The sequence below is a fragment of the Eschrichtius robustus genome, chromosome 10, assembly GCF_028021215.1.
Source record: "Eschrichtius robustus isolate mEscRob2 chromosome 10, mEscRob2.pri, whole genome shotgun sequence".
Classification (NCBI taxonomy): domain Eukaryota; kingdom Metazoa; phylum Chordata; class Mammalia; order Artiodactyla; family Eschrichtiidae; genus Eschrichtius; species Eschrichtius robustus.
The window spans coordinates 97,430,839-97,447,307 of record NC_090833.1 but is presented as its reverse complement, the minus strand read 5'-3'; the positions used below and the strand labels follow the sequence as shown (position 1 = coordinate 97,447,307).

General features: G+C 36.4%; 1 protein-coding gene across 1 annotated transcript in view; it reads left to right on the top strand.

Annotated features, from left to right (window-relative positions):
* Positions 1–2,055: 2,055 nt before the first annotated feature.
* Positions 2,056–16,469, top strand: part of LOC137771004 (serine/threonine-protein kinase MRCK alpha-like) — a 52,628-nt gene continuing 38,214 nt past the window's right edge. The window contains exons 1-2 of the mRNA XM_068554028.1: positions 2,056–2,125; positions 3,619–3,695. Coding sequence (XP_068410129.1) covers positions 2,056–2,125; positions 3,619–3,695 — 147 coding nt within the window. The remainder of the gene's footprint in view (positions 2,126–3,618; positions 3,696–16,469) is intronic.

Below are 16,469 nucleotides of genomic sequence, written 5' to 3'. Positions count from 1 at the left end.
TTATAATCTGGTTGCAAAGTACTTAAAGCATAGTTATGTGTTTAGTTTCTTCCTATGACATAAAGTTTAGTGTTTTTTTTTTAAAGAATAGTTTTTTTCTATGAAATGAAAAGTAATGAAAATTTGAAAGCAATTAGTTACTTTTAACATATGTACTTTCAACAGGCTTTAATTGATTCTGGCATCTCTACAAAATGGTATCAATAATACTGAAAACTGAATCATCTGTGAATGAAGTTTCTGTTGTTTTCTCCTTATTTGCAAAATTTCCTTGACTCACAGGCACCCAAAATCCTCTAGTAAGAAACACCTCGTATATGTAGGAAAAAAATTTTTGAATGAAAATAGAATGAGGTAAACTCAAAATGTGGCCTATTTCCCATAGACCTTTAACTTCTAAAGGGTCTACTGAGGTTGGTTTTCTCATATTTTTAATTATAGCTTGTAACTTGTATATTGCAACATGTATATTTTTTAAAGGGCTCCTCTCTCCATTCTGTTTGCTGGTTAGTGAAGCAGTTTGTTTCATTCTTACCACAAAAATAGAGCAAATTAAACTCCAACACTGTGGATGATAATCATACAAATAGACAATAAACATAGCTAATGAATACATCAGTGTAGGTGAGGTGGTGTAATATTGGAGAGTAAAAGGAAGAAAAGAAAGAAAATTCAAACCAGTGTGAAAAACTATATATGACATCCGTTTCTTACATAAACATGCTCCAAAAGAGTCATTTTAGTGAGATGAGAAGAAACATAAGCCTCTGAGGGCCACTTTCATGCCTAAAGCCTTATTCACTTAACTGTAATCGTTAACATGTGGATCAACTTCAGTGCAAGAAGTTGAATTATTTAAAGCCAAAAGCTTTATATGCTGCAAATGATCCAGTTATAAGACCAGTATACTTTATTAAACATGAAAAGGAAAAGACATTTCTCATTGTGTGAATGATACAGTGTAAAGAGCTATCAAATAACATCTGTGTAATCGTCCACAATAAACATGTTATTTCATCTTATGCTTAGGGCGTCTCAGTTCTCATATCTGCTCAAAAGCAGGCATGTAAATCAGATTGAAAGTTAATATATATACACATTTATTTGCTCCATTATTTGGGTTCCTTATGAAACAAACCTTGATGCAGTTGTCAGATCTTTCAGTGGAACTACTTTTTTTCAGCATCATGTTATATTTCCTAAAAACATGTTTGTCATGGGTAAAATTTTTCAGTTCATACCAGTCACTTCCCAGTTTTGGAATGCTCCCATGTGTTGCAGCATGAGGCAAACCACTCTGGCGATGGGGAAGTCGGCTGTTGTTCAAATTGGACAGAGTCGAGGCAACACGGGTCCGTGTGTTCAGAGCTGTAAGAGGCAGAGTGGGATACGGCAAAGCGCAGCTGCGGAGATGTCATGGGAGACTCCCTCAGACTTGCATCTCGATGCCCCTGATCCTCCTCCACTCTTCATCCTCCGGGAGCCCGCTTTAAGCCATTTTCAACTATCTCTTAACCTTTTTGTTCTCCACTAAGATTTCCTGACATTTGCCCATGACTCTGGAAGCTAAGAATGTGTCACCCTTTTCAATACATGGGTTTCTTAAATTTTTCTCATTATGAGGGTATTAATAATATGAGAATTTAATTTAAAGAAAACAACTGTGGATGTTACTTTTAACTGAAGGGGTATTTTATTGTCTTAACAGAAGCCACTTCTTATGCAAATGAGTTAGTGGAGCTTCTACCTGTGTGAGTTCCCCTTTCCTTTCATGCCACAGTTTTTTGGCTCACATTGGACTGGATTAGAGTCCAATGACTCTGGGCCGGTGCCAGCTGATGAATATTCTGGAGGGGAGGGAGTAGGCTCATAAGGAATTCAGGATAGGCAAACTCTGGAAGTAAATAAAACTGTCCTATAAATATTTGTGAGTGGACTTTTTTATGGGCAATAGAAGAAACAGTTGAAGAGAACTTGAGTACCCTTGCAAAGATGAGAACCAAGACAGGTTCTAATTCAAGAGAGGTGTAGGAAGCACTGAATGTAGGATAAGTGATGCAGCGTGGTCAGGTGGTGGTGCTTCCGGGGCTGAGGCTGAGGCTCCAGCAGAGAAGTCAAGGCCAGAGTATCGCTCACTACACAGCACCAGCGGATGGGGTACTCTGGATAACAAAACACTGATAGGTGGGAGTAATGATAGGTTTGACAATTTTTAGAAGGAACCTAAAAGAGAAAGACTACATATATATCTATCTATATCTATCTATCTATCTATATATAATCACAATACTTTATCAAGTTAACATTTTTATCCTGGAATTTTATTTTTACCATTAGTTTTTCTCTAAATGCTGCAGAGCAATACAATCTTTGTGCGGTATTATGTGGCATTTCTGAACACCTTTCCTTATTTGACTATTCAGCAATTGTGTTTAGTGATTTATAGCTGGAAAATTCATACTCCCGGCAATGTCAGTTGCTAAAGGTGTGCTTGTTAGAGAGAGTCTGAATTCGTGCTTTTTCTTCTCTCATATTTAAGTAAAATTATAATCTTACAATAAGACTTCATTTTGAATATATTTAAAGTTAGTAAAATTGCTAAATGATAATGCATGGAATTTCTTTAAAGTTCCTTTAAGGAAAAAAACCTTGTAATTGGATATTTTATTCTGTCTAAATAAATAAAGCCTTGACAATATGATAAAAGTTTTAAGTATAATTAATATTTGTTTTATGTCTGCCTGTGTTCTTCTTATAGAAACTTAGCCAAAGAAATGCATACATTTGACCCTCCATATCTGCGGGTTTCGCATCTGTGGATTCAACCAACTCAGATCAAAAACATTAAATTAAAAAATTCCAGAAAGTTCCAAAAAGGAAAACTTGAATTTGCCATGCACCAGCAACTATTTACATAGAATTTACGTTGAATTTGCCACCTGCCAGCAACTATTTACATAACATTTACATTGTATTAGGTACTATGAGTAATCTAGAGATGATTTAAAGTATACAGGAGGATGTGGGTAGGTTATATGTAAATACTACATCATTTTATATAAAGAACTTGAGCATCAGAGGATTTTGGTATCTGCAGCGGGTACTGTAATGAATCTCCTCTGGATACTGAGGGGTAATTGTACTAGGTACCTAAGAGGAATCATTTGAAATTGATTCCTGAAGTGGGGAGAAACTAGCATAGGAAAAGCAGCCATCATTGGCATGACCATATTGCTGAAATCCCCTTGGGGCTTCTAAAATTGTTTCAAGTTCTATATAAACCTAATACTATTAGGGAAAAGAAAGCTGTGATTTGACACACAGGAGTTAATTCATGAAAACTTATATAATTTATTTATATACTTCCATTATAAGTTTACCATAAATTTGCTAAAAATTATTATTTCGTTTGAGATGCAGAATGCTTAGATATATTAAATGTACTTAACATACACAAATAAATATAAACATACTTTGACTTAAGTATATATAGATGATAAATCAGATTACCTCTGAAAATATGGTTTGAGAACAATTTTAAAGAGATTAAGGTCCAAAAAGTCATGAACGTTAGTTTCAATTTTCTGAGTTTAATAAATGTTTGCTGTTGTGTTCCAGATTTAGTGCTACCAGACCCAAGTTCATCTTCCTTGGCACGTTTTAATACAACTACCTATGCCGTGGCTCAGTGTGAAGTAAGTACTAAACTTCTTGAGTATGTTCTACAGCCACTTCAGAAGTCACTGATGTGCTCAGAGTAGCACTTTCTTCTTGCAATAAAACTGTTTTTAATATTATTCCCTGAGAGAGGCCTGAAGTCTTGATATAAGCACATAGGAAAGAAACAGTTTTCATGGAAAGTAAGGCTGCAAGTTTATGTAAGTTACAAGGTCATCTGTATTAGAATTAAAATAACAAATAAAATATTTTACACTGTGAACTATGACACATGTACAGAAAAGTGTAAAAAACACCTCTATAGCCCGCACTCAGGTGAAGACAGGAAACACGACTGATGCCCCAGAAGTGTGCCCTTCTAGTTGGTAGCAAGCCCTCCGTCTCTGCTGTGGGCAACTGCTACTCTGCTGCTCATGGTAAGGACGTCCTTGTTTTTGTTATGTTTTTACACACTATGTATGCATCCCTACACAAGAGGATTTAATTTTAGAATGTATGTAAGTGGAATCATACTGTATATGTCCTTTTGTGTCACAGCATGGGTGAGTTTCATCCATGTGCAGCAATAATATGTTCAACTGTATTTCAATATATATGATGGTCCATTATATGAATATATTGTAGTTTATTTACCCATTCTATTATTGAGGAACCCTTGGAAATATGTCTGGCTCCAGTCAGAAAAATAGGAACTATAACAGTTATTTTAATGGAGACATTTTATTTTATCTATTTATTTTGAAAAGCTTTATTTAGGTGCAGTTGATATACAACTGATGTACATATTTAACATATATAGTTTGATGACTTTGTACATACACATACACCCATGAAACCATCACCACAAAGTAATAGATATATCAATTACCTCCAAAAATTTCCTTGTGCTTCTTCTTTGTTGTTGTAAGAACACTGTTTTTGTTTGTTTGTTTTTTATGCTTCTTTGTTGTGTGGCATGCGGGGTCTTAGTTCCCCAACCAGGGATTGAACCCTGGGCCCCAGCAGTGGAAGCTCGGAGTCCTAACCACTTGACTGCCAGGGAATTCCTGTAAGAACGCTTAACATAAACCCTTTTAACAAGTTCTTAAGTGCATTTAACCATATGGTTAACTATCGGCACAACGTTGTACAGCAGATCTCTAGAATTTATTCATCTTGCGTAACTGAAACTTTGCACTCACTGACAGACATTTCCCCATTTTCCTCTCCCCGCAGTCACTGACATTCACCATTCCACTCTCTGCTTCTATGAGTCTGACTATTTTAGATTCTTCTTATAAGTGGAATCATGCAGTATTTTTCCTTCTGTGACTGGCTTATTTCACTTAGCATAATGTCCTCTGGGTTCATTCCTTCATTTTAAAACAGAGAATTGGTTAAACAGATATTGGAGGACTAAAAATGCAAAAAGCAAACGGTGAGGTGACACAGAGGCAGGAGAAGCTACCATCTCTGGAGCTTGAAAAACAAAAGGAAGGGGTTGGGGTTTAAGAACCTAGAAGCATAGAAGACGGGGCTGGTTCACAGAGTGTAGAAGGAGACTGCAGACCAGGACCCACTGCTGCTGGAAGGAAGGGCTCTGCAGGCAATTACAGAATCGTTGTGCACTAGGCAAAAGGAAACACCAGACTTTTCAGAGATGGTAAACACTGGCTCTTTGTCAATGCTAATTTCTGGGACACAAAGCACCACCAATGTCCACAAGTCAGCCTGGAGCTACATCATATAGGAGGTAAATGACATTTTGGGCTGGGACTGTGTCTCAGTGGACTCAAAGGGACCGTGAATCTAACCTGTGGTTACTGAATATATAATTTGAATAAATATACTAAAAAACTGGTATGATCCATGCATGATCTCTGCAGTCTGGGGAGTGAGGGAGGCCTATTACAGTAAGAAGAGCCAGATGGAAGCCCTGAGGCCTTCTCTTTGGGGTAGTCTGGTAGGCAGAATTTGAATTGACCTTTAGAATTAGTTTTTGCCACCTGCTGTACATACCCTGTAAAATCCCCTCCCCTTGAGTGTGGGGAGGATCAGTGAAAATGATAGAATATCATTCTTATCATTAGGTTACTCATCAGCTGACTTTGAGTTAATGAAAAGGGAGACTATGCTAGGTGGACCAGACATAATAAGGTGAACTCTTTACAAGAAGGTTGAGTGTCAGAGAGATGCTATTATGCTGACCTTGAAGATGCAGCCCCCGTGAGTTTTATAGCTGCAAGGAAATGAGTTCTGCTAACAGCCACATGAACTGGAAAGAGGACCCCAAACCTCAAATGGGATACCAGCCTTTCTGATACTTTGATTTCAGCCTTGTGAGACTCTGAGCAGATTACCCAGCCATGCCAAGCCCAGATTCTTGACATGCATGACTGTGAGATAATAAATGGGTATTGTTTCAAGGTGCCACGTTTGTGGTAAATGGTTACTCAGCAACAGAAAACTAATGCAAATAGTAAAGCAAAAGCAATACCAATGTCCTGGGGGCAGTTGAAGAGGGTAGTGCAAAGATTTGAAAAATGCAGGGCTGGTTGTCTTTTTCAATCTCTTTTAATCACCTACTTGCCCTGTGCAAAAGCACATAGATATTGGAGAATGCAGTAGTTTATTGAAGCTTAATCAAATGGTGGCTGTAGTTTCAGTTCCTATTCTGCATCTCTTATATTTATGGGAGAAAAATTTTAAGAAGCTCTTGTACCTGGTTCATAGTTACCAATCTTACAAATGCTTTTGTTCCTTTTATACCAATTTGTAGGTTCGGTTTTGTGCACAAAATGATTTGGTTGCTTTTTTGGCTGATGATAATTGTAAAATAATAGTGATTTTCAGAAATATCTCTATTTCAAAGATGTTAAAATGTAAAAAAAAATGTGCATCTTAGAATTTGTAAAATATGGTCAATGATAAACTTGGTAATAAATTCAGGGAAGCAATAATAAAATATGACATGGCATATTTAAAAAAAGAATCAGTGGACATAACTGGCAGCAAAATGAAGACAGTGGAAGGGAGAATTTGTGAATTAAAAGACAAACCAGAACAAGATGGAGAGAGAAAATAGAAAATACAGCAGAGAGGATAAAAATTGTAGGAATTAAGTGAGAAATTCCCAGCAGTTGGCCCCAGTCCTGAAAGGTGAGTAGAGAGAGCAGAGCAATAGTTAAAAATGTCATAGCGGAGACTTTTTCAGACTCAAGACTAGATCCACAGATGCAAGAAGCTTAGAAATTCCAAGCATGATAAAGGAGAATATATTCACGTCTAGATACATTGTAGAGCTGCAGAAAATGATGAAGAACAAAATCTTTAAGTCATCCAGAGAAAAAAGATTGATTACCCTAAAAATAATAACAGAGGGAATGATAGTTGAATTCTTAAAAATTTCAACAGAAGCTGGAAGAGGAAAGATATATTCAATGTACTATAAGAAAATAACTGTAAACTATCTATCAAAAATGAGGATGAATTTTTTATTTACAGATAAATGAAAATTAAGAGAAGAGGCTCTGTCAGGAACAAAATCTCATTAAAGGAAACTCTAAAGAGTGTAGTTTAGGCAGTAGGAAACTGATCCCAAATGGTAGGTCTAAGATAGGAAAGGAAAAAAGAACAAAGAAAGTGGTAAATATATAAGCAAATGTAAATTAGCATTGACTGAATAAAACAGTGATAATCTCTACAGAATTAAAAAACAAACCAAGATGGACTTTCAAATGGAGATAATAACATTTAATTCAAAAGAGGGGTAAATGAATTGAAAGTATTCCAAGATCCATGTATTGCTCAGGAGGAGGGTAAGGATTTGATCAAATTCAGATTTGTGGAGTTAATTGTACATGCTTTAATTTCTAGGGAAACTACAAATAGGATAGGAACAGTATTAACAAGTTCAAAGGTGAAAAAGTAATTATAACCATATTTGGCTAATCTAACAAGACAAGAAAGGAGAGGAAAAGAAACAAGGAATAGATGGGACAAATAGCACAAACTAAGATGATAGAAATAAATCTCAGTAAGTCAGTAACTAAAATGATTAAAAGTGAAGAAAATTACGCCAGTGAAAAAATAAAGATTGTCAGACTAGATAAAAATAAAATCTAACATATACTGTCCATAAGGGAAACATCTAAAACATAAGTATACAGAAAGCATTGATATCTAAACATTAGCTAAAACAAGTTACATAAATATCAGATAAAATAAAATCTAAAGCAAAAAAAATTATTGTAGGTAAAGCAAGTCAATTATATAATAAAGGTTATTATACCTGGAAGTCACACTAATCTTAAATATATATTGACCATATAATGTAGTCTAAATATAAATAATACGGAATTTGACAGAACTACAAGAAGAAATAGACAAACTGACAACTACAGTGGAAGATCTGAACACGCATTTCTCAGTAATTGACAGACAATATTTGAATAAAATGATTAACAGAAGTGGACAAATATGGAAAGTGGACAAATATAGAACAGTTCACATAACACATGCTGAATGCATTTTCTCTTTAAAATCACAAAAACATTAACAAAAATAAGCAGATGGACCACAAACTAAGACTCAACAACAAATGTAAATGGATTGGACTCATGGAAAGTATGCTCTCTGACCATGAGAAAGCTAAGTTATAAATCAATATTTTAAAATATATGTTAAATTCCTAATGTAAATCAAGAAATACCTTTTTAAGTAAACTATGAATCAAAGGAGAAATTCTAATGGATATTAGAAAATAGTTTGAAGTCAGTAATAAAATACTACATATCAACACTTGTGGAATGCAGCTAAAGCAGTATTTAGAAAAAATTTATAGCCTTATGTACATAAGCTAGACAAGAAGAAAGACTGAAAAGTTAATGGACTAAGCATCCATTTTAAGAAGTTACAAAAAGAAAAGCAATTTATACCCAAAGAAGGTGGAAGGCAAAATTAAAAAAATAATGAAGTAAAAAAGTAACATAAAATAGAATGGAACAGTAAAGCCAATAGTTTCAACCTTGATAAAACTAATAAAATTGACAAAAGTGTGACATGGTTCATTAAGAAACAAACAAAGACACATAAAACCAATATGAAAAATGATAAAACAGACATTATATCTGGGGCAGATAGTTAAAGATAATAAAGTATATAATAACTTTAGACCATTTCAAAATATGCAGAAAATCATGTCAATATATGAAAAAAAGGACAAATTGTTAGAAAGTATCACTTATCGTAATCAACTCAAGAAAAAAAAAATGGAGAAAAGCTTATATTCCTATAATCATTAAAGAAATTGAATCTGTTTTTAAATATCTCCCCACACATAAAACTCCAGGCCAAAATAGCTCTATCAAACATTCAAGATGAAATAATTTTAATTTACACAAAATCTTCCAGAAAATAAGAAAAGAAGGAAATCCTTGTGATGGTTAATTTTATGTGTTAACTTGAGTAGGCCACAGGGTGCTCAGACATTTGGCCAAACATTATTCGAGTGTGTTTGTGAGTGTATTTTTGGATAAGATTAACATATAAATTGAGGGACTAAGTAAAGAAGATTGCTCTCCCCAATGTGAGTGGGCCTCATCTAATCAGTTGAAGACATGAATAGGTCACAAAGACTAACCCTCCAGAGAATCACTTCTTCTGATTGACTACTGAGCTGGGACATCAGTCTTTTCCTGCCTCTGGATTTGAACTGGAACTTTGGCTCTTCTTGGGTCTGAAAGCCTGCTGGCTTTTGGACTGGAACTTACACCATCAGCTCTCCTGGTTCCCAGGCCTTCAGATTTGACTGGAACTACATCATTGACTCTTTTGGGGCTCCAGCTTGTTGACTTCAGGTCTTGAGATTTCTAAGTCTGCATTATCATGTGAACCAATTCCTTACAATAAATAAATATATATAAAATATACATATAAATATATATTTATATAAGATAAAAACATATATATATATATATATATATACACATAAGGATACATAAAAAGATACAGATATTAAAAAGAATTGGCTCACATGATTATGAAACATAACCAATAGGAGATATAAATATATAGATACAGATACTGATATACATTCCTGGTGTTTCTGTTCCTCTCGAGAACACTAAGACAGATTTTGGTGCTTAGAAGAGAAGTGCTGCTGTAACAAATACCTACAAATGTGGACGGCTTTGGAAGTGGGTAAAGGAGAGAGGATGGGAGAGTTTTGAGGTGCATGTTGGGAAAAGCCCAGATTGCTATGAAGGGATTGTTGGTAGAAATATGGACATTAAAGGTGATTCTGCTGACAGCTCAAAAAGAAAAAGGGAGAGGTGGAGAGAAAGCCTCCATCTACTTAGAAAAATATGTAAATATTCATGAACAGAATATTGGTGGAGTGTAGATGTTCAGGGCCATTCAAATGGAAATGAGGAAGAGCTTATTGGAAATTGGAGGAAAGGTGATCCTTGTTATAAAGTGGCAAAGAACTTGGCTGAAGGGTGTTCTAGTGTTTTGTGGAAGGTAGAACTTGCAAGCAATGAGATTGGATATTTAGCAAATGAGATTTCTAAGCAAGGTATTGAAGGTGTGGCTTGGGTTCGCCTTACTGCTTACAGTAAAATGCAAGAGGAGAGATATGAATTGAAGAAGGAATTATTAAGCAAAAAGGAACCAGAAATTAGAAATTTAGAAAACTCTCAACCCAATCATATTGCAAAAAAAGAAAGCTTGTTCTGAAGAGAACACTGAGGGTGTGGCTGAACAGCCACTTGATAACAAGATCACGGGTATGACGCAGGGATTTAATGAGTCATCTCAGCAGAGGCCAGGAATAGAGATGGCATTAAACCAGCAGAGACACTGCCAGTTTGAAGTAAAGGGGACCGAGAAAGCCAGGGAGAATGAAGGAAAGCTGTCAGACTTCTTGGGTTCTACAGAAGAGGACCTAGAGCTATGTGGCTGTGAACATGCACTATTCTTAAAGGAAAGGCAAGAATGACCCGAAAGGCAATTCAGAGATCATAAGGGCTGCCACTCGCATCATAGCCCCAGGGGACAAAACTATTTGCTCCTCTGTTTCAGAGGCAGAGCTTCTGTAGAAAGCCATGTGGGCAGGTCCCATCTAGCTGAAGGGGCGGGGTCACCCCACAGAGGAGTGGGGGGTGAGGGTGATGCTGCCACCTCGGTGGGCCAGGAAGGTAGGACATTGAGGCAAAGAGGATTATTCTGGAGCCTTAAGATCTAATGGAGTCTGCCTTGCTATGTTTTGAACTTGCTTGGGACCTGCCACCCCTTCCTTCTCTCCTATTTCTCCCTTATGGAGTAGGAAAGTCTATCCTATGCCTGTCCCAACATTGTATTTTGGAAGCACATAATATGTTTGGTTTTATAGATTCACAGCTTGGAGAGGAAGTTTGCCTCAGGATGAACTGTGCCTCAAATCTCAAACATACTTGATTTAGATATTTAGATGAGACTTTGGATCTCAGGCACTAGGGATGATGCTGAAATGAGTTAAGACTTCGTGACTGTTGTGCTGGAATGAATGTATTTTTCATATGAGAAGGACATGAATTTTGTGGGGCAGAAAACTATGAAATGAATTTTGTCCCCTGCTAAATTCTCATATTGAAACCCTGATCCCCAGTGTGACTGTATTTGGAGATAGTGTTTTTAGGAGGTAATTAAGGTTAAATGAGATCATAAGGGTGAGACCCTAGTCTGTTAGTATTGGTGGCCTCTTCCATGTGAGGGCATAGTGAGGAGCCGGCTGTCTGCAAACTAGAAAGAAAATTCTCACCAGAAACCAACCACGGTGGCACCCTGATCTGAAACTTCCAGCCTCTAGAACGAAGAGAAATAAATCCCTGTTGTTTAGTCACCTAGTCCATGGTATTTTGTTTTGGCAGCTGTAGTTGACTAAGACACTCTCCAAATTATTTTATGTGGCTCCTGTAACCTGATACCAAAACCCGATGAGGACAATATTAGAAGGGAAGATTGTAGTCTAATCTTACTTGTGAACATACAGAATTCTTCTTTTGACATTAATGAGTATATTGTTGGTTTTATACCTGTTGTGAAAAATAAAGGTTTTGTCTTAACTGAAAACAGAGCTTTAATTTTTAGCCACTGATTTAAAAGATTATTGAGGGTAAGGCTAGGATAACAATGTTCCTATGGCTGTTAAAGACAAAGGTACACAATCCAGGCTTTTGGCTGAAAATACAGAAGCATTCTTTGAACTGTAGTTTGAATTTTAAGAAGAACATGTACGGCTTTATCTGTGCTGATAGCAATGGCATTCCTTGGAACACTTCAAAGATTATATACATTGTTTTCAGTATATTTCATCATTATTGCCCAATGGTAGAACATCTTCATAAAACACATACCAAATCTGATCTTTTGTACACTCTTAGCTCTACAGTGGGAATTCCCATGAAATGCTGAACATAATGAATTCTTTAAAAAGCATTGCTAAATGGAATCCAGTTATATATAAAAAGAATAACACAGCATGACTAATTTGGTATTATCCCTGATACACAAAGTTTGACTTTAGAAAATGAATGAGCATAACATAGTAACAGATTAAAAATAAAAACCATATATCAATAAAAGCATAAGAACATCTGATAAAATTCAACATTCTTTTATGATACAAAAGCAAAAGCAAAACCCCTCTTCCCAACTAGAAATAGAAAAGAACTTCCTTAATCTGATGGAAGGTATCAGCACCACCAACAGAATTCATAGCAAACAGTGTAATTAGTGGTAAAATACTGAAACTTTTCCATTTTTATATTTAGGGACACCACAAAGATGCCTGCTATGACTATTTCTAATCATTATGAAATGCAGGGTCTTTCAATAAATTTTTAGAATTAATAAAAGAGTTTCACAAGGTGGTTAACTACCATGTCAATGTACAAAAATCAATATACAGAGTATATTGTATGTACAGAATATATTGACTACAATGTAATATACAGAAATAGATATATATCACATCAATATACTCAAATGTCTTTCTATAGACAAAGAAGAAATATTAAATAATTACCTTTTTAAACACACACCATTTACAATAGCATAAGAAATCAAGTATTTAGAAACAAATCTAACAGTAGCTAAAAGGCCTCTAGGAAGAAATATTATAAAATTTAAAGAGGGACACTTGAAAAGGCCTAAATTAAATAGAGAGTAACACTATAACCCTAGATTGAAAGACTGAATATTATAAAGATATTAATTCTCCCTTAACTGATAATATATCAGTTCAATCAAGATTCCATCAAGACTGAAGATTCAATATAATATATCAAGATTCAATATAATCTTGATTAAAATCCTATTTTTTTATGGAATTCGCAATTTATATGGAAACACAAAAAGCCAAGAAAGTAAAAATGCTTTTGAAGAACAAATTGGCACTAAAAAGTATCAAGACATTATAAAACTACAGTAATTAAAACTGTATGGTATTTGCAAAAGCATAGACACATAGACCAGTGGAACACAACAGTTCCCAGAAAAAATGTATTAGGAATACTTAATTTATTATAATGCTAGTAGTGTAGAACAGTGGGGAAAAGACCATTAAAACACAAGCCTTAGAGTGCAGATAGATACTTGTAACACATACAACTAACAAAGGCTCATATCCAGAATATGTGAGGAGCCCTGTAAATCAATACAAAAAAGACAGTCAACCCAGTGGGAAAGTGGCAAGAAATTTAACAGGCTACTCATAAAAGAGGAAATCCAAATAGACAATAAACGTATTAAAAGTTCTAAACCTCATGAGATGCCACTAGTTAAAATAATTAAAATAAAATGACTATAAAAGCAAGTGTTGGTGAGTATTTGAAGCAATATGAACCTGCATATACTATAATTTCATTTCTAGAAATACATCCTACAGGAATGCTTGCACATTTTATTCAAGGAGATACGTAGAAGAATGTTTGTAACAGCTAAAACACAAGTGTTCATCAAAGTGTAGAATGAATAAAGAAATTATGTTATGTGAATATAATGGAATGCACTATAGTAATAAAAATGAATAAATTATAGCTGCACACAACACCATGAATGAATCTCTCAGCATAATGTTGAGTGAAAAAAGCCAGGCACAAAAAAGAACACACTATGAGCAAAATTAAACTATGGTTTTTGTGTTAGTTTCAGCCTATTGGTAGTGATGCTCTTGGCTAGGAATGCCCGGGACACTCACCTGGGCCATAGTACTTGTAGTGAGTCCCACAGACATTCCTCTCCACCACCACAGGGGCCATTGTTGTGGCTGGACCAAGCCTTGTGGTTCTTATTATGATAGCAGGATGTGCTTCAGTAAACACTATCAGGGAACTTTGAGGAACAGGATTGATCACTCACAGGTCCTGGAGGGTACATGGCATACCCAGTGGCCACACAACGAGGTGGCAGGTAGAGAGAATGGGAGAGAAAGTGGACCCAGGGCTCTGCTTTTGTTAGGATGGAGGGTAGGGTGTCTCGGGTTTCAGGGTTTCACTATTGTCTAATTTAAAGCTTAAGAGCAGGATTCAGGGCATGGGAAGGGATAAACGGGTGGCTCAAGTGGTCAGTTATCTAGGTTGCTGAGGGCTTTCTGAAAGGAAACTTCATGGCTGGGGGTGACAACTCCTTATATGGTTGTTATGCTGGTAGCTGTGTCATAGGCAGGCAAGATGTTTATTCACGATGGATGTCTTTTGTAATGGATGCCTCAGCAATCCAAAGTTTAATATCATGCACTTACACTACAATCCAAAGTTTAATGTCAGGCACTTACACTACAGTAGTGTTTAGGGATGCAGATGTAATGTGCTAAAATTCTAAACAAATGCAAAGAGATGATCAAAGGTAGTTTCCTTTGGGGAAGGAAGGCAGTTGACTGGGACACAAGAGGGGCTTCTTTTGCCATAGGCGGTATGTCCCTGCTTGTTTGCATCATAATACTTAATTAGCATTATATATTTGAGTTATGCCCTTTTTCCATTTAGTTGCTACACCTCACACTGAAAAACTAGTTTGCAAAAAAAAACAAAGGAGAGAGAGAGAGGATATAAACAGACCAGCTGGTGAAGTAGAGGGTAGTGATTGTGAAGGATGTGGCTGTGATCTGAGGGTGGGAGGGTGGCATATGGAGAAGGCAGCTAATGGAGGTGGGAAGACTTGAGTTTCAGTTGTGCCAGGCATTGTGCTGAGAGTTGCACGCGCACGGTGGATGAGGACTCTGTCCCAGTGAGGCTCATGGCCCTACCAGGAAACACGTCTATTAGCAACAGGCAAATCTTGCTGGTTTTAAAGTTCCAGCCTTCAGTGTTAGGCTCAAGTATTTTGTTGGGAGACTTGTTGATCTCTAAAGTATTAGCCACATAGAAAATTGTACCAGGAATCAATCCAAAAGCAGACTTTTAAATTCGCCACACCAAAAAAAAAAAAAAATTAATCAAATGTTATATGAATAGTAGTACACTGTATTTCATAACAGTGGTCACGTGAATTAACAATGGAAGATACTGAGAAAATAAACTGGGCATTTGGGGATTTAAGCCACATGTCTGATGCCACCTTGAAATGAAAGCAAGCTTAAGAAGTAATTTACTAACCAAAGGTTTTTGCTTTGCACATCATCTATTAATTCTGTTCCTTATTATTTGGCCTTATTCTCTAAAGAGAGTTTATTCTGTTAGCCAAAAAACGTGCTCATACAAACCCATAGAACTTTCTAAGAGTCTACGACTAAGGTGTGCTCAGGGCTGTGTTAGCCTTTCTATAATCTCTACCAGCTCCCCCCACCCCTAAATCCCAGTTACAACTGCTATCACCACCACAACCATCTCATGTATATTACATATTATGTGTAAAGAAAATAGCAAAACACTATTTTTATTCTCTAGAACCATATGAAGTACCATATGGAGTGTATGCAACTCCAGGAGGGCTGCCCTATAGCCTCCTCACTAAATTATGCACTATAGTGTAACAGGGAAGAGCAAATTCTGACTCCGTGATTCTGTTTCTTTTACTTTAACGTTTGCTTTTCATTGTTTTCGTTATTGTTACAATCACTGGCCTGCCACAGGGAACCCTGCCCCTCTTCCTGACTGTTAAACTAAAAGGCCTTTGTTCACCTCACAGGGAGACATTCTGACCCTGCCCACCTGTGAATTGCTACAGAAAAGAAGAAATTAACACATCCCCTCCCCAATGCGGGCCAAGTGAGCAGGAGATATTTTGCAAGATAAATGGCCTTTTCACTTTACTTCCTCCCCTCCTCCTCCTCTCTGTTCTATAAAAGAAACTGGCAACCAGACCCCATAAGATGGGTTTTTTGGGTACACTAGTCTGCCATTTTCTCAGTCCGATGGCTTTCCGAATAAAGTCCTTATTCCTTGCCTCAGCACCTTGTCTCCCAATTTATTGGCCTGTCATGTGGCGAGCCGGCTTGGTAACAATATGATCTTCCAAAGTAAAGTTTAAAAATTTCTAAACATAAAAGATGGCGACCCCTGAGTGCCAGTATTTCTACACTGTGAAATAAGCAGGGGTTTGCATTTGCACCATTAGTCAAAATTATTAATCACAATGATTAGTTTCTTTTACTTTCATTTAATGCCTAATCTGGTGTGGGGGAGGAAAAATTCTTGTCTACCTTCTTTGGGTCTTTGGCTGGGCCTAAGACTTAAATTGACGTAAGACAGATTAACAGGAGAAAAGCATACACATTTTATTGAATTTTTACATGTACATGGGAGCCTTCCCAAGAGAAAGAAGACCTGAAG